We start from the raw sequence: 26,918 nt of genomic DNA, 5'->3' as shown, positions 1-26,918 counted from the left end.
ACTGTGGGAGGCAGTTGAAGACAGGAGTGCCTGGCGTGCTCTGGTCATTGGGGTCACGAAGAGTCGGACATGACTAAACGACTCAACAACAAGGAAAATCAGGACACCCCAGGATCAAATTAGAAACCGGGATGGCTTCTGTAAATCTGGGACGTCCCTGGAAAATAGGGACACTTTAGCCCAGAGATGGAAAAAAGAAACTATCCCAACCAAGAAAGAATAGCAAACCAAGTTGATGGACTATGCCAAAATCGCAAAGTTAACTGGAAAGCTCAGGAACCAAGAAAAAAATTATTTAGGAGACCATTGTAAGCAGATGAAAGCATTAGCAGGATTCTAATCTCACTTGCAATGTAACAAAAATTCTGGATAACTCGGATGGATAAAAAAAGTGGCTAACGGAAAAATATGCAGTTGTAAATGTTGATATTAGGACTCACGGAAGGGATTGGGGGAGAGTCTTGAAATTCAGAGCAATCTCTTTATGTGGATTTGCAGTTGATTTTGTTGTATATTTCTTTTAAAAATCAAATAAAAATTATTTTAAAAAGAAGAAAAGAAAGTAGGGACACTTGGAGGGTTTGTGTGAATTGAGCCACCACAGACAGCTTAGACCAGGGGTCAACAACCTTTTTCAGCCGTCCACTGTCCCTCAGACCTTGTGGGGGGGCCGTACCATATTTTTCGGGGGGGGGAATGAACAAATTCCTATGCCCCACAAATAACCCAGAGATGCATTTTAAATAAAAGCACACATTCTACTCACATAAAAATCTAGATCAAGACACATCACATCTAGATCAAGGGAAGTAATAGTGCCACTGTATTCTGCTCTGGTCAGACCTCACCTGGAGTACTGTGTCCAGTTCTGGGCACCACAGTTCAAGAAGGACACTGACAAACTGGAACGTGTCCAGAGGAGGGCAACCAAAATGGTCAAAGGCCTGGAAACGATGCCTTATGAGGAACGGCTAAGGGAGCTGGGCATGTTTAGCCTGGAGAAGAGGAGGTTAAGGGGTGATATGATAGCCATGTTCAAATATATAAAAGGATGTCACATAGAGGGAGAAAGGTTGTTTTCTGCTGCTCCAGAGAAGCGGACACGGAGCAATGGATCCAAACTACAAGAAAGAAGATTCCACCTAAACATTAGGAAGAACTTCCTGACAGTAAGAGCTGTTCGACAGTGGAATTTGCTGCCAAGGAGTGTGGTGGAGTCTCCTTCCTTGGAGGTCTTTAAGCAGAGGCTTGACAACCATATGTCAGGAGTGCTCTGATGGTGTTTCCTGCTGGGCAGGGGGTTGGACTTGATGGCCCTTGTGGTCTCTTCCAACTCTATGATTCTATGATTCTATGAAAAACACCAGGCAGGCCCCACAAATAACCCAGAGATGCATTTTAAATAAAAGGGCACATTCTACTCATGTAAAAACACGCTGATTCCTGGACTGTCCACAGGCCAGATTTAGAAGGTGATTGGGCCACATCCGGCCCCCGGGGCTTAGTTTGCCTACCCCTGGCTTAGACCCAAACCCCTTGGAGGAGTGGTTGTTTGTTTGCCCAGTCCAGGGACACATCTCGCATGATGTGCTAAAACTGAGCCTGTTCAGCGCTTCAGTCCCAATGAGGCACATTACTTGTCGCATCAGCGTCTTGGCAATCCTAGCCATACACATTCCACCTGCTGTCACTTTTATCCTTTGCCTAGCCTATGTGCTGCACTGATTTGAGCCACTCTTGTCAAAGATGAAGGGGATCTAAATGTAACCAATAACAGATTTTTATCGGGAAAATATATCCCAAAGCCAAATCTAGTGGCCCCACCCCACCCTCTACTCCCTGGTAGCGCATAATAAATCCACCCAACCACTACTTTCAGACTATACTATCTTGATGCTGTTTCTCATCTAAATAATCTAAAGCACTTGTAGCAAATTAAAAAGACTATTTCCATGATCAACAGTCAGACTTAAGGTTACGCAAAGCTTCCGCAGCTGAAATAAATGTCTAGACCTAGCAAAGTGCACAGATAATTGGCCTTACAGACTCACTTCGGGATTTGTCAGGAACAAACGGGGAAATCTGGCATTGGCTTAAGCGATAGTACAAAGAAATCTGCACATGTTATACGTGCTCAGGGTAGCCCCTGTCTCCAGAGTCGGCACAGTGATTTAATTTCCTTTAGGACATCTGGTCTTTTAATGGGAATGTAGTGATGTTGCATGAACCGGTTTTACAAGATGCCTGGTATGGTGTGTTGCATAACAGACTTCAGACTCTATGGACTTGGTTCCAATCCTTGCTCAGCGATGAAGCTTACATTGGTGTCTCTAGCCACAAACTATGTCATGTAGTGGGGCAGGAGGGGGCTGTATATTGGGTTGCTGCAAGCTCGTTAAAGAAAGTTGGGGTGCAAATGTAATGCATAATAGGTAAAGGACCCCTGGACGGTTACGTCCAGCCAAAGGCGACTATGGGGTGCAGCGCTCATCTTGCTTTCAGGTCAAGGGAGCCAGCATTTGTCCACAGACAGCTTTCCGGGTCATGTGGCCAGCAGGACTAAACCGCTTCTGGTGCAACAGAACACTGTGACAGAAGCCAGAGCACATGGAAACGCTGTTTACCTTCCCGCCACAGTGGTACCTATTCATCTACTTGCACTGGTGTGCTTTCGAACTGCTAGGCTGGCAGGAGCTGGGACAGAGCAACGGGAGCTCACCCCGTCGCAGGGATTCGAACCGCCGACCTTCCATTCAGCAAGCCCAAGAGGCTCAGTGGTGTAGACCGCAGAGCCACCCACGTCACTACATCAGATGTGAAGTGGTTTCAGGCCCCGAAGCAAGGACTTCAGGGCTTGCAAGGTGCTGCTAAGATAAAAGTTCCTTCCACCGTCGTTTTAGCAGGGGATTCCAAGGAAAACCTCTTCTTCTGCATGGAATCCTGATGAGCAGAGCAGGATTTAACTCATCCTCTCACCTCAGTATGACTGCACACCCCTGATGGGAACAGGCACAGGCAGCTAACATGACTTTTAAAGAGAGAAGTGAATAAATAAAATACACTGTGGCAGGGAATAGATTCCGTTTTCAGGATTTTCATCTAGAGAATGAACGTCTAAGATGAAATAACTTCCGAGAGGCCGGGTTTGTGGTTTTTCCCTGAAGTGTTGTGTACATACGCCTTACTAAACTTGAAGCGACTTCCCTTTGAAAAGAGGTTTCAGCACTTGGGACTTCTTAGTTCAGAGAAAAAGTGAGTTAAGAGGTGAGATGACAGAAGTTTATAAATTTATTCATGGCTTGGAGAAAGTGGTACATGCCCTGGTTATCTCCCACTGGTTGCAGCTTCAATCCCCGTATGGGACAGCTGAATATTCCTGTTGTTCTAAATCGGTGGTTCCCAACCTTTTTTTTGGCCATGCCCCACCTAAGCATCTCTAAAATCCTGATGCCCCACCCCATGACATATAATTATTATTATTCAAAAAGTGAACTCCTATTCACATGCAGGAAGCCTAAAAGGCCATTAACTGTTTAATAATAATAATAATAATAATAATAATAATAATAATAATAATAATTTATTATTTGTACCCCGCCCATCTGGCTGGGTTTCCCCAGCCACTCTGGGCGGCTACCAACAAAGATTAAAAATACATTAAAATCTCACACATTAAACACTTCCCTGAACAGCCTTCAGATGTCTTCTAAATGTCAGGTAGTTTTTTATCTCTTTGACATCTAATGGGAGGGCATTCCACAGGGCGGGTGCCACTGCCAAGAAGGCCCTCTGCCTGGTTCCCTGTAGCTTTGTTTCTTTCAATAAGGGAACCGCCAGAAGGCCCTCGGCGCTGGACCTCAGCTTCCAAGCAGAACAATGAGGGTGGAGACACTCCTTCATTCTCGAACTGCCCCCCTTAAAAATTAAATCACCCCACGTTGGGAACCACGGTTCTAGATGATCCTCAGGGTCTCTTCCACCTCTACAATTCTATGATACTTTTGATCAGCAAAAGGAGGGGAGGGTTTTTTCGGTAGAAAAGCTAGCTGACCTTAGCAGTTCACCTTCGGCCTACAAGATTTTCAATCAAATAAGAAACATTAGAATAAATCTAAAAAATGCCTTGACTCTTAAAATGTCTGGCCAGTCCAGTCACAAAACCCAAATAACAGAACCATTAATGCTGCAGTTCCCAACTGGTGGTCCATGGACCCCAGGGGATCTGGGTAACCCACTCTGAAGGTCTGTGGCACTATGCACATAACCAGTGCTTTTTTCCTTGGAAAAAAAAAAAGGTTAAGGGGTACTCTCATTTTGACTCAAGAAAACCACCATTTTATAGTTCAAATCAGGGGAAATAAATACAGTAAAATGGACAAAAGTACAAAGATTCACAAAATGTTTAGAGGTATGCGTACCCCTGTGTACACCCAGGGGAAAAAGCACTGCACATAACAAAAGCTACCATAGAGATATCAACATTTTTAAATGTAGCTTGAAAAAACAGGGGGTCTGCAATACTTAGTGTCAGGGAACTGACATCGGAGCTAGAGGCGGAGGGAAGGCTCTCAAATGATGCTGGAGAAGGGCCCAGCAGGGAGAGAGGCAGCTCAGCAGAGGGGGAAGCAAATCAGCGCAACACCAGGGATATAGAGGGGCTGATGGGGGAATTGGCGAGAGGGCTCCAGGACTCTTCACCGGACACCAGCAGGGAGAGCACGGGTCCTCCTCTACCCACGCCCACCCTGCGCGAGAGCAGGAGGAGACTGGGTGTCAAACAACTTTTATGTTGGAAAAGATTTAAGAAACGCCCACTGACGGATTCTGCTAGCGACTGAGGCAGCCACGAAGTGAAGGGCTGCCCAGACTGAAAGGTTTAGCAAGGCAACAAAGCCTGGAGAGGCGGCAACTTACGCACGAGCAACCCATACACATTACACTTAGCTAATTGGAAACCACTGATTGGTGGATGTTTCCACTATCAAAACACTGTACTTACTGCGTACTGAAATTTTTCATTATATTCACGATTATTGGCTTTCACTCTCCGCTTCTCCTCTGAAAAATTAAAACCCATGAAAGCATAAGAAGGCAAACCAGAGTACAGTTTCTGTAAAGACCAGTTTTCTTTATTGTTTCCTATTCTTCCATCCTTCCTTCCTTTTAAATAACTTTCTCGGTTGCTGGGCTGCCACTTCCATCAACCTCAGCCAATTCCATGCTGGCTGGCACTGATGGGAGTTGTAGTCCACTGCGACTGAAGGACACCAGGTTTGGGAAGGCTAATTTAAAAACTCAAATTGCTCTGCAAAAATAGTTTCAGTTTTCATTTCTTATGTGCACCAGGAGATCTGCAGTAAAGATGATAAAGGAAAATGTAAAGAAATGAAACCTAAAACTATGAGTGGGGGAAGAACGCCCCCCCCCACACATCTTGCCAAACTTGTGGCAAGAAGCATTGCGGTGAAAGGTCTGAAGGACATGGGAGATAATTTCACAAGCTGAAAATGAATGTCTAGATGAAATAACCTCTGAGAGACTGGGTTTGTGGCTGATAATTTCAGCGTAGCCAGAATATATAAATAGTGGCAGTCATATAATTTTTGGAACATTTAATTGCATTAGATGTTATAATAAATGTTGAATTTTATAACAAAACGATCACCACTTTTAACCTGTGGCCCTCCAGATGTGGTTGGACTTAAACTCCCATCAACCCTGAGCACTACCTTTTCCCAAGTTTAAGATGTTCTGGCTTCAACATGCTTTGTGGAGCCAGTGTGCTGTAGTGGTTAAGAGCGGTAGTCTCGTAATCTGGGGAACCGGGTTCGATTCCCTGCTCCTCCACATGCAGCTGCTGGGTGACCTTGGGCCAGTCACACTTCTCTGAAGTCTCTCGGCCCCACTCACCTCACAGAGTGTTTGTTGTGGGGGAGGAAGGGAAAGGAGAATGTTAGCCGCTTTGAGACTCCTTCGGGTAGTGATAAAGCGGGATATCAAATCCAAACTCCTCTTCTTCTTCTTTGAGGCCAAAAGAAAGCATTAGCCTTGGGCTCTAATAGGCTGTTGCTCAAGGGAGCCATGTGGTGCTATCAACCTTGGTCAGAGTTTCTTTACTTGTAGTTTTGCCCACCATTCCTGCCTTCCATTGTCACAGAGACAGAAGCGGAAATGGGAACCTGTGGCCCTTATATTCACCAAACTACAGTTCCTATCAGTCCCAATGCTCATGATTGATGGTCTCGCCAGAAGGCAGGTGCTGACAGTGATGTTGCCTCCATGTTTTTAGTTGGCACTGAGACAACATCACTGTCAGCACCAGCTTTATTGTGAGATGTGAGAGAACATCCTACAGACTGGGCACCACTACAGAAACGGCCCTTCTCCATAAGTGGGGTTTTGATGGGGTGGAAGGTTTGCAGGCTAGGAAGGACTTGCTCACAAATTTATTGACAGCTGCACAAATTATTACAGCTAAGAAGTGGAAGGGGCAAGCAGAATATAAAATGGAAGAATGGTATAAAGAGGTGTAGGACATAGCTATTAATGATAAATTACAGTGGTACCTCGGGTTAAGTACTTAATTCGTTCCAGAGGTCCATACTTAACCTGAAACTGTTCTTAACCTGAAGCACCACTTTGGCTAATGGGGCCTCCTGCTGCTGCCACGCCGCCGGAGCACAATTTCTGTTCTCATCCTGAAGTGAAGTTCTTAACCTGAAGCACTATTTCTGGGTTAGCGGAGTCTGTAACCTGAAGCATATGTAACCTGAAACGAATGTAACCCAAGGTACCACTGTAAAGGTAAAGGTAAAGGACCCCTGACAGTTAAGTCCAGTCATGAACGACTCTGGGGTTGCGGCGCTCATCTCGCTATACTGCCCAAGGGAGCTGACGTTTGTCTGCAGACAGTTTTTCTGGGTCATGTGGCCAACATGACTAAGCCGCTTTTGGCGAATCAGAGCAGCGCATGGAAATGCCGTTTACCTTCCCGCCGGAGCGGTATCTATTTATCTACTCGCACTTTGACGTGCTTTCGAACTGCTAGGTTGGCAGGAGCAGGGACCGAGCAACGGGAGCTCACCCCATCGCAGGGATTCGAACTGCCAACCTTCCGATCGGCAAGCCCTAGGCTCAGTGGTTTAGATCACAGCGCCACCCGATAAATTAACATGCGCTATTAAGGTAAGACAGGGAATACACAGGAGAAATGATTTTGAGGAGAATTTGTAGAATTTGTACTGTTAAAATGGAAAGGGGTCAAACCATCACAAGAGGTGTTGAAATTTTGGTAGGTTGGATAGTTACAATGGAATGGTCTCGGTGGTGGGGTGCACATTTTTATTCTTATTTATTTATTCTTATTAGTTTGTCAAAATTAAAAAATGTATAAAATGTAAATAAATGCATAATAATAATAATATATTATTTATTATTTATACCCCGCCCATCAACGGAGTGAGCTCCTGTTGCTCTCTCCCAGCTCCTGCCAACCTAGCGTTCAAAAGCATACCAGTGCAAGTCACAGAGGCACAGGCCTCTTATTCGTGATCTTAGCAATATGCAGTGGGGGTTTTTCTTACAAAAATGTTTAGGGGTACTCTCATTTTGACTCAAGAAAATCACCATTTTATAGTTCAAATCAGGGAAAATAAATACAGTAAATGGATAAAAGTACAATGATTCACAAAATGTTTAGGAGTATGCGTACCCCCAGGAAAAAAAGCACTGGCAATACGTAATTTCAGTCACATTTCTTCTGCTGACAACTATACAGTTTCATATACCACACGCACAAACATATTGAACGGATTACATACCTACAAATTTCTTCTTTCTACAGAGCATTATAACACCAGCTTATTTTCCACAGGGTTCCAGTACCTGCCCTGAAGATAAACAGTACAATTTCAGAGGCTGGCAATATTCAGGAAGAAAAACTGTAACGCCCGAGTTCTGTGCAATGAGAGTACCTTGAAAAGTTATTTGCTTCTGAGAATCAAAAGTAGAACATTAGCTACTTTGAATTTTGCTTGTTTTCTTAAATGGGCACCGTGAACTTGGATTCCAAAATCTGCACCTTTTGTTCTTTTAGTGCTGTTATCTTGGCATAACAGCACCGAGGGCCTTCTGGCGGTTCCCTCGCTACAAGAAGCCAAGTTACAGGGAACCAGGCAGAGGGCCTTCTCGGTAGTGGCGCCCTCCCTGTGTAACGCCCTCCCACCAGATGTCAAAGAGAAAAATAACTATCAAACTTTTAGAAGACATCTGAAGGCAGCCCTGTTTAGGGAAGCTTTTAATGTTTGATGTATTACTGTATTTTAATATTTGGTTTGAAGCCGCCCAAGGTGGTTGGGGAAACCCAGCCAGATGGGCGGCGTATAAATAAATTATTATTATTATTATTATTATTATTATTATTATTATTATTATTAAACATAGCGAAGGAACCGCCAGAAGGCCCTCGGTGCTGGACCTCAGCATCCGGGCAGTACGATGGAGGTGGAGACGCTCCTTCAGGTATACTGGACCGAGGCTGTTCAGGGCTTTAAAGGTCAGCACCAACACTTTGATGTTTTCTCATGTTTTTAATATTCTGTTGAGAGCCCCCAGCCAGATGGGTGGGGTATAAGTAATAAATTATCATCACCATCATCATCATCTTGCGTGTTAGGATTGAGGGCAGTGTGGGGCATGTACCTGTGTGTGTGTGTAAACTAGCCTACTGTACAATGGTAAAATCTGCAGTCATTAGCCTGTTGGGCTTAAGAAAGTTCCCTACTATTTATGCTCTGCTTGGCTTGTTTTGTTTTTTATAGAAAATAACCAGAGATGACCAAAAGTGTTCAGTGTGTGTGTGTGTGTGCACTGAGATCCTTTTACTAGAGCAAGCCAATGTGTTTTCCAGATGGGTCATTCCATCAGAAGAACTGTGGTAAAGAAATGGTCCTGCTCTGTGGGTGACCTCATCCAATTTTTCACAGTTAAGCTTGACTCCCCTTTGAAACATTTTTTTAACAGTTCTTGGTTATTAGTGAGGGCTTTTATTGAGAGTTTTTTCCCCAACCTTCAACATTTAGGAGTTTAATCATGGTTGGCTAGCATGTAATAAGTTTATTTCTTAGGAAACATTTATAATATAATTTTCTGGCTGCGAGATCAAAGTTAGCTTCTATTCAAACCTCAATTCAGATAGTGAGTTCATTTGCTGCAAAGTACTTAGCATTTAGATATACACCAGGCTAACAGCCCTTTTCACAACACCACACAAACAGTTACTCCTTCAGGATAGCTAAATATTTATATATATTGATCATTCCAATTATTCACCAACTACATCTGGCTGGCCACCGCGAGAAAAGGATGCTAGCTAGACTGGGGTGGGCTTTCGTTCTGATCCAACAGAGCTTTTCTTATGTTCCTGATTTCCACAGAGGGAAACTCATTTGCAGCATGCACTCTTTGGATCGAGGCAGAACGCTTCAATTCCTGTGAATATAGCAAATGTGGCATAATACTGCATTTTTCGCCCTATAGGATGCACTTTTCCCCCTCCAAAAATGAAGGGGAAATCTGGGTGCGTCCTATGGGGTGAATGCAGGCTTTTGCTGAAGCTTGGAGAGCGAGAGGGGTCGGTGCGCACCGACCCCTCTCGCTCTCCAGGCTTCAGGAACACATCCGCAGCCTAGGCAGCCCTACGGGAGGTCCGGCAGGGATGTCTCAGCTGCGGATAGCAGCCTGCTGCCCAGCGCAAGGGGCGCCCTGAAGCAGAGCGCTCCCGCGCCAGGCAGACATCCGCAGTGTGGGGAGCCTTGCAGGAGTTCCCCGCAAGGCTCCCCACGCTGCAGATAGCAGCCTGCTGCCCGGCGCGAGGGGTGCCCTGAAGCAGAGCGCCCCCCGCACCAGGCAGACATCCGCAGCGTGGGGAGCCTTGCAGGAGTTCCCCGCAGGGCTCCCCACGCTGCGGATAGCAGCCTGCCGCCCCGCAGGGGGGCACCCTGATGCAGAGCGCCCCTCACGCGGGGCAGACATTGGCCAGCCCCACAAGCTCGGGGGACAGCAGGGAGGCGCAGCGCCGCCATCCCGCTGTTCCTCGACCTGGTTCTGTTTCCCCGACCTGCTTTTGGGAGGGAAATAAAGGGATTTTTTTTCCCTTTATTTCCCCCCCCAAAAAAAACTAGGTGCGTCCTATGGGACGGAGCATCCTATGGGACGAAAAATACGGTACTTAAGAGTGTTGGACTAGGACCTGGCAAAGCACAGGATTCGAATCCCCCCTCAGCCATGAAACTCACTGGGTGACCTTGGAGCCAGTCACCATCTCATAGCCTACCCTACCTCACAGGGTTGTTGGGAGGGTGAAATGGGAAGGAGAAGAACCATGTACAGTGGTACCTCAGGTTAAGTACTTCATTCGTTCCGGAGGTCCGTTCTTAACCTGAAACTGTTCTTAACCTGAAGCACCACTTTAGCTAATGGGGCCTCCTGCTGCTGCCGTGCCGATTTCTGTTCTCATCCTGAAGCAAAGTTCTTAACCCAAGGTACTATTTCTGGGTTAGCGGAGTCTGTAACCTGAAGCGTATGTAACCTGAAGCCTATGTAACCTGAGGTACCACTGTACAGTGGACGCTCGGGTTGTGAACGTGATCCATGCAGGAGGCACGTTCGCAACCCACAGCATTCGCAACCCACAAGCGCCGAAACCCGGAAGTAACCCATTCCGGTACTTCCGGGTTCGGTACGGTACGCAACCCGAAAACGCACAACCTGAAGCGTCTGTAACCCGAGGTATGACTGTACCTTGAGCTCCTTGGAAGAAAAAAGGTGGCCTATATATATAATGAATAAATAAGTAAATATAAATAAACAGCTTACCAAAGCAATCTAGATGGCTCTGCAGAGAAAGCTCTCCAATGCCATGCCAAGAGGACAACATCTTCTTTACTTTTCAGAGATCTTCTAGTTTCCAAAAGGTCCACCCTAAGCAAGGAGATAAGGAAAGTTAGCATCTGTTCAGTAAAAGCCCTGCTTCTACTTCTTACATTTCTGCAGTATAAAAACCGAAAGTGCTATTGGGGAGAGAGAGAAACCACAAAGTGTGCACTTGAGTCCAAGCATGTTGTGTTGCCCTGCTCCAAAATAAAACATTTCTGAATTGTCCTTCCACAAAATGCACAAAAAAATGGCATAAAGCTTACACACACACACACACACACAATTCAGCACCTCTATGCCACCTTTCTGGTGTTCCGAACACCATATTATTATCTCAATAATAACCTTTTATATATAGGGTGCCTACATTCTGCATGTGCAAATGGCTTTAGATACCTATTAGGTCCATAAATTACCATATACAGTGGTGCCTCGCAAGACGAAAATAATTCGTTCCGCGAGTCTTTTCGCCTTGCGATGTTTTTCGTCTTGCGAAGCACGGTCCGTTGCAACTGCGCCTCTTCAAGCGGCTTTTAAAAAAAAGCACAAGACGTTTTCATCTTGCGAAGCAAGCCCATAGGGAAATTTGTCTAGCGAAGCAACGCAAAACCGAAAAACCGTTTCGTCTAGCGAGTTTTTAGTCTTGCGAGGCATTCGTCTTGCTGTAGCATATATTCAACACAAAAAAACCTGACAATTTGTTGTTGACAAAGAACAGCTGGACATATAAAGAGCCCCATTACCTTCAGTAGCTTAGGGCCTCATCCAACCTAAATCCGGCCCTGACAGGATTGCTCCGCACAAGTGCTATCCCATAGACATTTCCCTGGGAGCCAGTCTTGCTAAACCCGACAGGGCTTACATGTGACAGAGTAAGTGGAATATATACCTTTGATGAAATGAGGGTTCCCTTACACACCTGAGATAACATGCGCTGCATTTTGACTGTGAGACAACTCTCAAACTTTTTCACCTGCTTGGTCTTCCATCAGCTTCGTGGACAAACTCCACCAAGTTCCATTGTTTGTTTGTTTTAAGTTTTTATTTATACTTTTCAAATTTATACATTTTGTTGATTTTACAATCATTTTAACATTTCAAAGTCTGACTTCCTTCCCCCTCTTTCTGCGGTTCCTTGAATTTATTTTTTAATACCTTCTGCATATCCAAATTCATTCAATTTGCTCATTTAATTATCTACTTTAAATATAAATTCTTATGAAGCTGCAGGTTATTACAATAATCCTGCGATATGCTGAGCTACGCTGCTGCCCTTTGCAGGAGTTTTCCAACTCCCCATTTTTTGTGTTGTGCATTTCTTACGCCAACAACCCTGTCTGTGTACAAATGATTCTTTCAATGAAATACAGATTTACTTGAGGGAAGGGAGAAATAAAGCCTTCTGCAGCTTTTGTCGCATACGTATTTCAAACCACATCTCTTCTGTTTTTCAACAGGTGACTAACAGCGCGACCTTAACCATGCCTACTCATAAGGAAGTCCCACTGAATACATTAGGGATTACTCCCAGGTAAACAGGGCTAGGACTGCAGCCTACACCAACAAAGGCAGCCCATTACAATTATAACTCACCGAGAATTAATCAACCCAATCTGGAGGACACAGTCCTGTGCAAATACAGTCAAGTAATTACAGGTGAGAAGGAGCAGCTGTAAGCTTGGCTGACATGGGGATTAGAGGCAGAGCAATTAACTTGAATTGACTACAAGGCAGCAGGTGTTAGACCCAGAGGTCTCATTTCAGGGTTTGGGGAGGGGGGCAACAAAGAGATTTCAGGAAGTAAGAAACAATTCCAACCAGGGAAGAATGGCAAGATAAAATGCTAGATTATGCCAAAATGGCAAAACTAACTGGGACACGGGTGGCACTGTGGGTTAAACCACAGAGCCTAGGACTTGCCGTTCAGAAGGTCGGCGGTTCGAATCCCCACAACGGGGTGAGCTCCCGTTGCTCGGTCCCTGCTCCTGCCAACCTAGCAGTTTGAAAGCACGAAGCTTCCTTTGTTTGTCCTATCCTCCCAGTTTTTTAATTTTCTTTTAAGGTATACAAAAGTAATTTAATGTGGGCTAAGAATAAAAGTGGGACGAGGGAGCTGGTATACAGCTTCTGGGTCATGTGGCCAGCATGACTAAGCCGCTTCTGGCGAACCAGAGCAGCACACGGAAACACCGTTTACCTTCCCGCCGGAGCGGTACCTATTTATCTACTTGCACTCTGACGTGCTTTCGAACTGCTAGGTTAGCAGGAGCAGGGACCGAGCAACGGGAGTTCAACCCGCCGCGGGGATTCGAACCGCCAACCTTCTGATTGGCAAGTCCTAGTCTCTGTGGTTTAACCCACAGCACCACCCACATCCCACTTTTATTCTTAGCCCACCTTAAATTACTTTTCTATACCTTAAAAGAAAATTTAAAAACTTGGAGGATAGGACAAACAAAGGAACCTGCCTTCTACCACTGGTCCAGCTATTTCAATATTGTCAACTTGCAGCAGCTCTCCCTATAGGCCTTTAGACAGGTTTGTCTCCAATCTCTACTTGGAGATGCCGGGCTGAAACCTGGGGTTTTCTACATGTGGAAAAGGTTGCTTTCCCACTGAGTTTTGGCCCTTCCCCTTAAACTGTAATCAAAACCAAGCTGGATGGAGGACAATGTAGCAATTCCTCTGGAAACTTAATAAGGGGAGATATTGTAACTTAGTAGGAAAGCTCATGCCTTCAACCCAGAAGGTCCCTGGCATCTTCTGGTCCGTGGCATCTATCCAGGGGAAACACTGGCATCTCCAATTAAAAGATCAAGTCGCAAGTTACAAGAAAGACCCTTTGCCTGAGACTGCCGATTGAAGACCACAAGACTGGCCAGATTTGTCCAGAAGATGGACAAATCTGGTATGGAATGAGGCAATTTCCTACACAATCAGTCTAACTGCTATCAAGAAGTATGGGTGTCAGTTTTAATATAGGCACATCAAAGTGGCTTCCTAAAATAAAAATAACACATCTCTCTCGCTGTCTTTCTGTCTCTCACACACAAATTCTGGGTCTGGAAGGCATAAACTTTAAAATAACCTCCATAAGGAGATGTGTGGGTTGTTTTTGCCACTTACCACTGGAGAAGCGCGTGCTGGAACCATCCTCACCTATCAACAGACCAAGGGATTTGGTTGCAAGAGAGCAACAACAGGAAAGTACAAGGCTGGATGTGAGATTAGAAAAAGGCAGATGTGCCGAGCGTGGAGGGGCAGCTGTTTCCCACGCAGCTGCGGTTGGCACTCGGCTGTTGCTCGTAGTGCCTCACCTGCTGCTAACAACCCACAGAGTGTTTCAGGAAGCATGCCCTGGGAGTTCCTTTTGTTCCGACGCCAAGCGCTCGGTAGATCGCCCGCAGCACAGCTTTTCTGCACAGAGTCCGGCAGAAACTCAGCCAGAAGATAAGAAACCAGGGATGCAGACAGGTGGGGACCCTCAACGTGCTAATTAATTAACTTGTAACGTTTGCTGGAAGACATGTTTTGCCCCCAACCCCACTTCCTCCCACCCAAAAAAAGTGTTTACCAGAGCAAACGGAGAAATTGCAAGCAGGAACAAAGGCAATAACGATGTGCAGCAAACTAATTGAATTATGCCAACTCTCTCGCAGAGGGAGGCATTAATCCTTTTCTCTGGCACCGATTTCAGCAATACTCTCCGACCTGGGTTTATCAATCCTGTTTATTCTGCTGAAAGCCAATCAATAAGGAGACTGCTCAGCTGAAATATTAAGGAATTGCTGCCTGCATTGAGTATAGAAGAGCCGTCTGTCTGGGCCCACCAGGTCAGTGATAACAATAAGCCCTGCTCCTGTCCCTAGCACAGCTCATTCACTGCTGAAAGATTACTGCAATGCGTTGTACGTAGGGCCGCCTCTGATGACAGTTTGGAAACTTCAGCTAGTGCAGAATTCAGCAGGCAGGTTGCTCACTGGAGCAAGACAGTTTGAGCATATTACACTGATCCTGGTTTGACTGCACTGACTACGAATTAATAATAATAATAATAATAATAATAATAATAATAATAATAATAATAATAATTTATTATTTATACCCCGCCCATCTGGCTGGGTTTCCCCAGCCACTCTGGGCGGCTTCCAAAAGAATATTAAAATACTGTGATACATCAAACGTTAAAAGCTTCCCTAAACAGGGCTGCCTTCAGATGTCTTCTAAAAGTCTGGTAGTTGTTGTTCTCTTTGACATCTGGTGGGAGGGCGTTCCACAGGGAGGGCGCCACTACCGAGAAGGCCCTCTGCCTGGTTCCCTGTAACTTGGCTTCTCGCAGTGAGGGAACCGCCAGAAGGCCCTCGGTGCTGGACCTAAGTGTCCGGGCTGAACGATGGGGGTGGAGAAGCTCCTTCAGATATACTGGGCCGAGGCCGTTTAGGGCTTTAAAGGTCAGCACCAACACTTTGAATTGTGCTCGGAAACGTACTGGGCCCAATTTAAAGTGCTGGATCATCTTCTGAGGCCCCTCCTTGACGTGACCAGAGATTTTCTGAGGACTGGAAGAAATTTACAGAGTATATCAAAAATTTCTGTGATGAGCAAATAACGTTCGTTGGCTTTCAAGAAGCTCTGTGAAATTACTGTTAGAAATATTGTTTCAAAAATATGATGTGATTAAGAGTATTTGAGTGCAGTATAATATTGGGAAATGTGAGACGAGGATAAAAAAAATAAACGGAAAATTATCAGACAAGCTGAGGGAAGTTCTGGAAATTAGGGTTTAAGTTAAAAATGGATGTATAATTTTGTAAAAATGTTTTTTTTTAATGGAAAATCTAATTAAAAAAAATAATATATAAAAAAGGAGAGATCCAGAGGGTGGCAACATGAGAACGGGGCCTTCTCTGCAGTGGCCCCCCCGTCTGTGGAATTCTCTCCCCAGGGAAGTTCGCCGGGCGCCTTCATTATACACCTTTAGACGCCAGGCAAAAACGTTCCTCTTTAACCAGGCCTTTGGTTGATCCAATTTGCATCCTATGCCCCTTTCAAATGTGTTTTTTTTGGGGGGGGATATTGGGTTGTTTTTGTTTTTATTGGGTATTTTGTGGTTTTATATCTTGATTTTATTCTGTGAACCGCCCTGAGACCCCTGGCTATAGGGCGGTGTCTGGAAGGACAGATCGTGATGCTGAGGCTCCAATACTTTGGCCACCTCATGAGAAGGGAAGACTCCGTGGAAAAGACCCTGATGTTGGGAAAGATGGAGGGCACAAGGAGAAGGGGACGACAGAGGACGAGATGGTTGGACAGTGTTCTCGAAGCTACCAGCATGAGTTTGACCAAACTGCGGGAGGCAGTGGAAGACAGGAGTGCCGGGCATGCTCAGGTCCATGGCATCACGAAGAGTTGGACACGACTAAACGACTAAACAACAACAACAACAATAATAATAATAATGTCCTAGACACAGAGGGAAGGGTGTGGTGCACTGGTGAAACATCGGTTTTGCATGCAGAAAGTTCCAGATTCAATATCCGGCACATCCAGGTAGGGCTTGGAGAGACTTCTACCTCTCACTTGGGTCAGGAACCATACAAATGACTGGTCTCACCCCGCTCTATAAAAGTAGAGTGGGGGACAAGGCAGGTATTGGGACAATGTCTTAACCAGTATTTTATTCTGGGAGTACTCAAGAGTACTCAAGTCATGCTCTGCCATAGACTTGTGAATTGTGTTACCTGTAAAAAGGTAAAGGTAAAGGACCCCTGGACGGTTAAGTCCAGTCAAAGGCTACTATGGGGTTGCGGTGCTCATCTCGCTTTCAGGCTGAGGGAGCCGACGCTTGTCCGCAGACAGCTTTTCGGGTCATGTGGCCAGCAGGACTAAACTGCCTCTGGCGCAACGGAACACCGTGACAGAAACCAGAGCGCATGGAAATGCCATTTACCTTCCCACCCCAGTGGTACCTATGTATCTAACTTGCACTGGTATGCTTTTGAACGCTAGGTTGGCAGGAGCTGGGACAGAGCAACGGGAGCTCACTCCATCATGGGAATTCGAACCGCCGACCTTCCGATCGGCAAGCCCAAGAGGCTCAGTGGTTTAGACCACAGCGCCACCCGCTTTACCTGTAACCTGTATCCTAATGCTTAGGCCATGTGCCAACATCATCAGTAAAACTTTCAGGTTTCCTCAAGTGGTGAGTCCAGTGTCCAAAGGAGGGAGCCAGGACACTGTGGCAAGAAGCATCTGAACCTAACCTCCTGATGTAGGAATATAGGAAGCTGCCTTCTACCAAAACCATTGGTTTGTCTAGCTCCATATTGTAGACACTGATCAGCAGCAACTGTCCAGGGTTTCAGGCAGGAGTCTGGAGATGCAGGGAGGTTGAACCTGCAACCTTTTTCATGTAAAGCAGGTGCTCATCCTCTGAGACACGGTTCTCTCCCTTCCCAAACGAAAAGGGCAGAGACCATTTGAGCAGCTTTGCTAAACGCTTTCTGAAATTTCCTATTATTAAGATTTAATAATGGCAATATTCTAATGCGACTTTTATGGACTGCAGAAGGAATGAGGCTCTGCCTACGCCAATAGAATGAGGTAATAATCTGAGTATTTACATCTGGCAGCAATTGTATGTAGGTCCCAGTTTTGTAGAATAAAGGCCATACCGAAGAGCAAGACCAGCATATGTGCTAGATGGGTGAATGCGAACTGCCTAATGTAAACCACAGATATAGGTTAGTTTCTGAAAAGGATAGAATCCAAAATGTGAAATGAGAAAGCATAACTTCAAACGCAAACACATTCTTGCGCTAACAAGAGATGCTCAAGGATTTCGTTCATTACTCAGTTTTAGGTTGTTTTTCTTGTAAACCAGTGTATACTGGTGAGAGTGTCAGGGTTGGACCTGTGAGACCAGTGTCCAAATTCCCATTCAACCATGAAAGAAGATTTCCCGGGATTCTTTGAGGAGAGCCATGACTGCTTATAAGAGTAGTATCAATGTTTGTTGCGGTATGGCTCCAATGTGTCAATGTGACTACAGTGATACCTTGGTTCTCAAACGCCTTGATACTCAAAACAACTTGGAACCCAAACACTGCAAACATGGAAGTAAGTGTTCCGGTTTGCGAACTTTTTCCAGAAGCTGAACATGCTCCATTTTGAGTGTTACACTTCCGATTTGAGAGCCACACTTTCGTTTTGAGTGCCCTGCTTCCGTTTTGAGTGTTACGCTGAGGTCTGTTTTTGCTATTTATTTTGTGCTTTTGCGGCTTTTTTGTTTTGTTTTTATGACTGTGTGGAACCCAGTTCAGCTACTGATTGATTGATTGATTGATTGGTTGTGTGACTGCAGTACATTGTTTATTGCTTTCATTTCATGGATCAATGGTCTCCTTAAATAGTACAATTCATGTTAAGTTTCTGTTTCAGGGATTGTTTTTATAAGTCTGAAACGGATTAACCCATTTTGCATTACATTCTTTGGGAAAGCGTGCCTTGGTTTTCAAACACTTTGGTTTTGGAACGGACTTCCGGAACGGATTAAGTTTGAGAACCAAGGTACCACCGTACAATGTTCAACTCACTCAGCACGGGGCAATACTTTTCTCTTCCTTCCATTTTGCAGCGTCAACACAGCAAACTTTATTTTCCTAATAATCATTTTTTAAAAAATGCCTCTACCTATGCAAAATAATACAGGGGTAAGGAAATAATTCAAAGTAGAGGTTCTGAAAGGACAGGAGAAAACAAACAAACAAAAAAAGCTACAGTGCCAATTACTGTTTGAGGTTAACAGTTAACAGACTGCAAATTAGCTAGGGGTTTCCAAAATGGTATTTATTTAGGGCGGCACAAGCTAGTGCAGCTTGGGTTTGTGAATGCAGATCTGGGAGGTGGCTGCTTTTGCTGTTAAGAAATACGGTTTTGGCAAGGGCCTCACGGTCAGAAAGCTGCATTGTATTCAGCATCCGAGATGGAAAAACTGGACCCCATTGGGAGAGGAGCGATGGCTTTTGTGGTGAAAGGGAATGATTTATTAGCTGAAGAGAGTCAAATCTGCTAAAATGTATGTTTTGGCTGAGCATCTGTAAGGGCGGGGACACAAGTGTTGAAGGGAGACGTGATACAGGGGACTGTTGTTGTTTTTAGGGGGAGGGAGGGAGGGAGGGAGGGAGGGAGGGAGGGAGGGAGGGAAGAAGAAGAAGAAGAAGAAGAAGAAGAAGAAGAAGAAGAAGAAGAAGAAGAAGAAGAAGAAGAAGAAGAAGAAGAAGAATTTATTATTTATACCCCGCCCATCTGGCTGGGCTTCCCCAGCCACTCTGGGCGGCTTCCCAAAAAAACATTAAAATACTCTAATACATCAAACATTAAAAGCTTCCCTAAACAGGGCTGCCTTCAGATGTCTTCTAAAAGTCTGGTAGTTGTTGTTCTCTTTGACATCTGGTGGGAGGGCATTCCACAGGGTAGGTGTCACTACCGAGAAGGCCCTCTGCCTGGTTCCCTGTAACTTGGCTTCTCGCAATGAGGGAACCGCCAGAAGGCCCTCGGCGCTGGATCTCAGTGTCCGGGCTGGACGATGGGGGTGGAGATGCTCCTTCAGGTATACAGGACCAAGGCCGTTTAGGGCTTTAAAGGTCAGCACCAACACTTTGAATTGTGCTCGGAAACGTACTGGGAGCCAGTGTAGGTCTTTTAAGACCGGTGTTACATGGTCTTGGCGGCCGCTCCCAGTCAGCAGTCTAGCTGCCGCATTCTGGATTAGTTGTAGTTTCCGGGTCACCTTCAAAGGTAGCCCCACGTAGAGTGCATTGCAGTAGTCCAAGCGGGAGATAACCAGAGCATGCACCACTCTGGCGAGGCAGTCCGCAGGCAGATAGGGTCTCAGCCTGCGTACCAGATGGAAGAAGAAGAAGAAGAAGAAGAAGAAGAAGAAGAAGAAGGAGGAGGAGGAGGAGGAGGAGGAGGAGGAGGAGGAGGAGGAGGAAGTTGGCTTCAAAACTCTCCTGCTTTTGGATTATGTTTATGGAATTTGGTGCAAACCAAAGTAACCTAGAAGCAGCTCTGCTTCTCACACTTTTGGAAGCTGAGCTATATAGATAAATAAACCTTTCCCTCTCACTTCCATGTATGTAAAACTTACATATTACAAAGGCACTAAGGCAGAGACCCGCCAACAAGAAGAGGACCCTCTCAGCAGAGACCATCTGAATCCAGAGCATCTTTCCCCAAATTTCTCCTATCAGTAGAAGGACAGTCGTAACAAAACAGTGCTGGGACCTGGGAGTATTCACGAATAGAAGAAATTATATTTCTGGGCTGCCTCCGGCTGCATACATCCAACATTTTATTCCAGAATTGAGAGTGGGTACTTGTCTTTTTTCTGCATAGTCCATGCACAATCTAGATCCATTGCATATTTTTGGCCCGGGAAAGCACTTCTTGAGAAACTGTTTCTTTCCAGAAATAAAAGGTCATTGCTGATTGATACTGCATTATGCCACAGTGTGTCCGTTTGAAAATGGGTGAAAATATTTCAATCTGCTTGTGAAAATTATCAGAGATCGCAAAGAAAGGAATATACGATAACAACAAGAAGAGAAAGAAAGTAATAAAGGACTATCTAGATTGAACTGGATAGAACTGTCTAATTAAAGCAGTAATATAAGTGATGTTTGGACTCGTTCGGAGCTTGATGTATGGGTACCCCCAACAAAATTTAAAATTTGGCTGTATAATTTGGAACTAATGTGATTTGGATAATGTGATGTGATTGGCCTGTTAATAATTATTATTTTTTTTAAGAAAATGGGTGAAAATAAATCCAGGCAATTGGTGGCGGGGGGCTGTATCCACCCCTGCCTAATGATGTTGTGGGTGGGCATATGCCAAGATCGCAACCACCACTTCCTTCCTCATTCACCCAGGGCATCTGCAGAGAGGAAAAGGCGTGGCCAGCCTGATCAAGGTGGAGCATTTTCAAATGTCCATCAAGTAATCCAGAATCAATCTAGATTGAGGTGAAAATGACTGGGAAAATCAGAAACCAGGAAGACCAAGACTTTAATAAAGACTGGAGGAAATTTATATTGTATAGTGGTACCTCGGGTTACAGATGCTTCAGGTTACAGACTCCGCTAACCCAGAAATCGTACCTCGGGTTAAGAACTTTGCCTCAGGATGAGAACAGAAATCGTGCGGCGGCAGCAGGAGGCACCATCAGCTAAAATGGTACCTCAGGTTAAGAACCGTTTCAGGTTAAGAACAGACCTCCAGAACGAATTAAGTACTTAACCCAAGGTACCTCTGTACTTAGAAGACCACCGTAAACAATTGAGCTCTTTAAAAGGACTTAAGTAGCGCTTGTGAGTTAACAGAGACTTACGATATAAATGATAAATGGAATAAATGGAGGACATATGCAACAGAAAGGAATAAACATGGAACCCGTGGAAAGGTGGAGGGAGGTCCAAAGATTCGAAAGAATCTTGTATCTGTTTTTTTCTTTCTTTCTTATTTATGCTTGATGAGAATGTTAACAAATAATTGGAAAATTAATAAAACTTTAATTTAAAAAATGCAATCCATCTAGATTGAAAGCAGCATGTTGAGGAGGAGCATGAATGATTCTGGACTGAGGGAAACCCACATTTTTGTGCCACAAACGTGCTGTTGGGTTTGCAGCTCCTTTTACAGTTGAAGATTTTCCTGCTGGATTTCTGCATGAATGGAAGGAACCGATTGAATTGGCTTTGGCAGCCGGGTGGAAAGTATAAATTGAGGACAATCTAGGAAGACAGCCCACTCCAAGAGCAACAGGGTACCCCCAGTGAGAAAACACCAAGGCAACAAACAAGTTTGGCAAGCTGTGCAAGCAGGGTGTCGAGATGAAGATCTCCCAGTTTCGAAAATCGGGCTATTCATTTATCGTTTCTACAGACCAGAAAGGCTTTTTTTTTTACCCATGCTCCCACCACCGCCGCTGCCTGGGTGCGCGCTTCGCGCAAGCACAATACCTACACAAACTATAAAATAATCCAGCCTGGAATTTTTTCACATTGTCCTGATTATTATGATGCTAACCATGCATGCTCATTCTTTGAGTTTAAGTAAATAGGACCACCCCCTCTGCTTTTACAGTAGTGCTTATAGAAACCATGTGTCTGGCACACAGTATAATAAACTACAAAAGGGAGAGAGAGAAAAGCGGTGATTGCTAAGACTGCCACCCTCTTTCCTGGCAAGCATGGTAGTTAAGTCGGTCAACAAGTAAAAAAAAGGGGGGAGTTTGAAGCCCATAGGAGGGAGCCACGCAGAAGGGACACAATTGGGCAAGCGGTCAGACTGCCATTCACACTGCCCTCCCTCTCAGGCCCCCATACGCTGTACAGCAGCGGGGGGTGGCATTCAGACAGTGGTGTAGCGTGGGGGGTGCAGGGGGGCCGGCCGCACCGGGCGCAACATCTGGGGGTTAGGGTTAGGGGGCACAAATCCACGGGTTAGGGGGCACAAATTACTTGCCTTGCCCCGGGTGCTGACAACCCACGCTACGCCACTGCATTCAGAAGAGCTCCCATATACAATGGCTACCTCCATTTTAAATCCATAGAACATAATGCCCTGGCCCATAGACCTGTTAAATGTATTGACCCCATAGAGAAACTGCTGCATCATTACATGCACGATGCAGGAACTTGTCCTCGGAACATATTCCCATCATGGTGAGCTAATTGATTAATAATAATGATGATGATAATTTATTATTTATACCCCGCCCACCTGGCTGGGTTTCCCCAGCCACTCTGGGCATCTCCCAACATTAAAAATACAATAAAACTTCCCTAAACGGGGCTGCCTTCAGATGTCTTCTAAAAGTCAGATAGTTCTTTATTTCCTTGACATCTGATCGGAGGGCGTTCTACCAGGCGGGCACCACCACCAAGAAGGCCCCTGCCTGGTTCCCTGTAGCTTCACTTCTTGCAGTGAGGGAACCGCTAGAAGGCCCTCGGAGCTGGACCTCAGTGTCCAGGCTGAACAATGGGGTGAAGACGCTCCATCAGGTATACTGGGATGTGGCCGTTTAGGGCTTTAAAGGTCAGCACCAACACTTGAACTGTGCTCAGAAACGTACTGGGAGCAGATGTAGGTCTTTCAGGACCGGTGTTATATGGTCTTGGTGGCCACTCCCAGTCACCAGTCTAGCTGCCGCATTCTGGATTAATTGCAGTTTCCGGGTCACCTTCAAAGGGAGCCCCATGCAGAGCGCATTGCAGTAGTCCAAGCGGGAGAGAACCAGAGCATGCACCACTCTGGAGAGACAGTCTGCAAGCAGGTAGGGTCTCCGTCGGATTACCAGATGGAGCTGGTAACTCTGTGTGTGGGCATCATGTGGGCATTCTTGCCAAGCACTCCTGACTGGTGGGTTATGTTAATTTCCTGGGATCTTGTGAGGATATCGGCCATGGATCCCCGTTTGTGGACTGCTCTCCCCAGGGAAGTTCGCCTGGTGCCTTCATTATACACCTTCAGGCACCAGGCAAAACGTACCTCTTCAACCAGGCCTTGGGCTGATTGACATCCGATGCCCTTTTAAATGTGTTGTGGCAGGGAGGATTATCAGTTTGTTTGTGCCCCTATTTTTATTATGTATATTGTGTTTTTATATTGCAATTTTATGGTGTGAACCACCCTGACATCTACAAGTGAAGGGTGGTATACAAATACAAAGGGCAGGATATAAATAAATAAAATAAAAAATGTAACAAATAATAATTTTTCTGCAACTTTTGTATTTTCTACTTGTGCGTTTCCCCCTTTCCTTCACAGGCTGGTTCTGTACCGGATGCAGTGGACATTTTGTTGGCATAGTGGTGCTACAGCTCTGCTCTTTTCAAAATATGAGTATAGGATTGGTCTGGAACGGCACTGTATTTTGCATTATTCTGCTAAAACAAAACAAAAAAGTTATGAAGAAGCAGAACTGGTTTAGTGGTGTAGTTCCTGAATACTATCAAAACATTTGCCAAATTATATAGGTGGATTTGAGGCACAATCTGCTCCAAAGAGAAATACTGGATCATATTTTGATTATTCTCCCTTTAAAACTACTCCCCTTAAAATCACTCCTCTCTGAGGAGAGGAATATCCATCACTGATGCTTCTCTGCCATCTAGTGGATATTAAAAACACCAAAATAGATATTTTATTCTTTATAAAAGATAATGCCCACCAGCCTAACCACATAATCCTATGCATGTCTACTCAGAAGTAAGGCCCGTTTTGAGTTGCATGAGTCTGCCAGGTAAGTGTTTATAGGATCGCAGCATAAGTACGTGTGATGTGTGAATACAAAGAGACAGGCTGGAAGGATCCAGACAGAGGAGTCGTTCAGAGCAGAGCAGGAAAAGCAAATCCTTCTGACACACACAAAGCACAGAACGATGTCAGCCTTTAATGATGGGATTTTCTTCCAACGATAGGCTTTCTAATCAAAACAGATACGCAGTATGAAACCTTGTGGCGAATGCGCACAGAAACTTGGGGCTGTATCCAGTGCGAATTCTACTCAAAGTAGATGCCTTGATCATGACTAACGCCCCAAGGTAGAATCTCACAACAGATCTCGGCACCTAGTGCTTTTTTTCTTTAAAAATGTTTAGGGATACTCTCATTTTGACTCAAGAGAATCACCATTTTATAGTTCAAATCGGGGGAAATAAATACAGTAAATGGACAAAAGTACGAAGATTCACAAAATGTTTAGGGGTATGCGTATGCCCAGAAAAAAAAGCACTGTCGGCACCCATCACAAACTACACTTCCCAGGATTCCTTGAGGGAAGCTATGGCTGTTTAAAGTGGTACAGTACTGTTATAACTATACAGTGCAGATTGTGTCTAATGTAGGCCCATTAATTTCATTGCGTCTACTCTGAGCAGAGCTTAGGTACATCTCATAATTTCATGCGCCCAGCAGCTGAAATCCTTTTGGTAGTCCTTGTGCAATATTTTGTGCTGTTATTCCAAAGTACACAATTGTGAGGAAGCACTGGGCTATGCCAGGAGCTTTCAACAATGTGCAATAACAGAGCCCTGAGTGCTCACTGGAAGGACAGATCCTGAAGCTGAGGCTCCAATACTTTGGCCACCTCATGGGAAGAGAAGACTCCCTGGAAAAGATCCCGATGTTGGGAAAGATTGAGGGCACAAGGAGAAGGGAACGACAGAGGACGAGATGGTTGGACAGTGTTCTCGAAGCTACTAACATTAATGGAAGACAGGAGTGCTTGGCGTGCTCTGGTCCATGGGGTCACAAAGAGTCAGACATGACTAAACGACTAAACAACAGCAACATGTATACAAGAGCAGGCTTGCAAATAGCCACTCGCCTGGTAGCATGTGATGAGCAAGAATTGTTTCCAGCTGACCACTTCTGTAAACTGGAAGAGAGCTGGTTCTCCTCTCTCCTCCCCAGATCATTGATATTCCACAAATAATTACCAAGGCATGTGTGGACACACAGATGAGCAAAGATTTCTGTGGGATAGTAACTTTGATGGACTTATTTTCAAGGTAGCAGCATGAGAGTATCCCCAATATCATCCAACACAATCACCTACCGGTTCATAGCTTGATCCAAGTAAAACTGCCACCCAATAAATATATGGCAAAGTTAGAAAATAATATGGATAAAAGTGAGTGATATAAAATTTAGATGGTGAAATAATATGCAGTTGAAAAGGCTAATAATAGGACCCATGGAGGTTAAGGTGGGAAGTCTAGAAATTCAGAGAATCTCTAAATATGGATATGCATTTTGTATTGTCATAACTCTACACTTGTAAAAGCAAATAAAAATTATTTCGGGGGAGTCTAGGACTTGTCGATCAGAAGGTTGACGGTTCGAATCCCCGCGACAGGGTGAGCTCCCATTGTTCGGTCCCTGCTCCTGCCAACCTAGCAGTTCGAAAGCACGTCAAAGTGCAAGTAGATAAATAGGTACCGCTCCGGCGGGAAGGAAACCGGCGTTTCCATGTGCTGCTCTGGTTCGCCAGAAGCGGCTTAGTCATGCTGACCACATGACCCGGAAGCTGTACGCTGGCTCCCTCGGCCAATAAAGCGAGATGAGTGCCGCAACCCCAGAGTTGGCCACGACTGGGCCTAATGGTCAGGGGTCCCTTTACCTTTTTAACCCTTTCTAAATACATATGTGTGAAGGCCTGGCCGTGCCATGCACTCTGCACATGCATGAGACTCTTAAGCTCAGAGTCTTGGGTTCCAGCTTCACATTCGGCAAAAGATTCCTGCATTGCAGGAAGTTGGACTGGATTTATATTCTATAAATATATAAAGCTTTACACTGAGGCTATTGGCCCATTTTGCCTCATCTTGTCTGGTCCGTCTAACAGCGGCATTCCAAGGCCTCACAGTGAGGTCTTTCCAAGGTTTGCTCCTTGAAATCCTTTTAAGTGAAAGCCACACCTTGTGCATCCAAATATGTGCCATGTTACTGAAGCTCAGCTCAACGGAAAGATCGCTGCAGAGACTGTCTGCAGCCAGACTTCTACATTTGGAATATGAAGCAAGCTCACGCCTGCCCTCTGGCAGCCAAAGCCAGAAGTTATTCTCTCATTTCCCAACTGCAGCACTGGCTGAGGCTCCTAGAAGTGTCTTTTCTTTTTCTTTTTGAAAATAATTGTTATTTGGTTTTACAAGCGTAAAGTTATAACAATACAGTAGTACCTCGGGTTAAGTACTTAGTTCATTCTGGAGGTCCGTTCTTAACCTGAAACTGTACTTAACCTGAAGCACCACTTTAGCTAATGGGGCCTCCTGCTGCTGCCACACTGCCGGAGCACAATTTCTGCTCTCATTCTGAAGCAAAGTTCTTAACCTGAAGCACTATTTCTGGGTTAGCGGAGTCTGTAACCTGAAGCGTATGTAACCCGAGGTACCACAGTACCAAATAAAGGTCCA

General features: G+C 45.1%; 1 protein-coding gene across 1 annotated transcript in view; it reads right to left on the bottom strand.

Annotated features, from left to right (window-relative positions):
• The window catches only part of ATP8B4 (ATPase phospholipid transporting 8B4 (putative)), a 113,985-nt gene extending 99,717 nt beyond the window's left edge, over positions 1-14,268 (bottom strand). The window contains exons 1-4 of the mRNA XM_083475607.1: positions 14,062-14,268; positions 10,876-10,980; positions 7,821-7,889; positions 5,000-5,058 (exon numbers count right to left, since the gene is read on the bottom strand). Coding sequence (XP_083331733.1) covers positions 5,000-5,058; positions 7,821-7,848 — 87 coding nt within the window. The 5' untranslated portion in view covers positions 7,849-7,889; positions 10,876-10,980; positions 14,062-14,268. The remainder of the gene's footprint in view (positions 1-4,999; positions 5,059-7,820; positions 7,890-10,875; positions 10,981-14,061) is intronic.
• Positions 14,269-26,918: the final 12,650 nt, after the last annotated feature.

The sequence above is a fragment of the Podarcis liolepis genome, assembly GCF_965112155.1.
Source record: "Podarcis liolepis genome assembly, chromosome: 14".
Classification (NCBI taxonomy): Eukaryota; Metazoa; Chordata; class Lepidosauria; order Squamata; family Lacertidae; genus Podarcis; species Podarcis liolepis.
The sequence above is the reverse complement of the archived record's forward strand: the minus strand, read 5'-3'. Positions and strand labels throughout refer to the sequence as shown.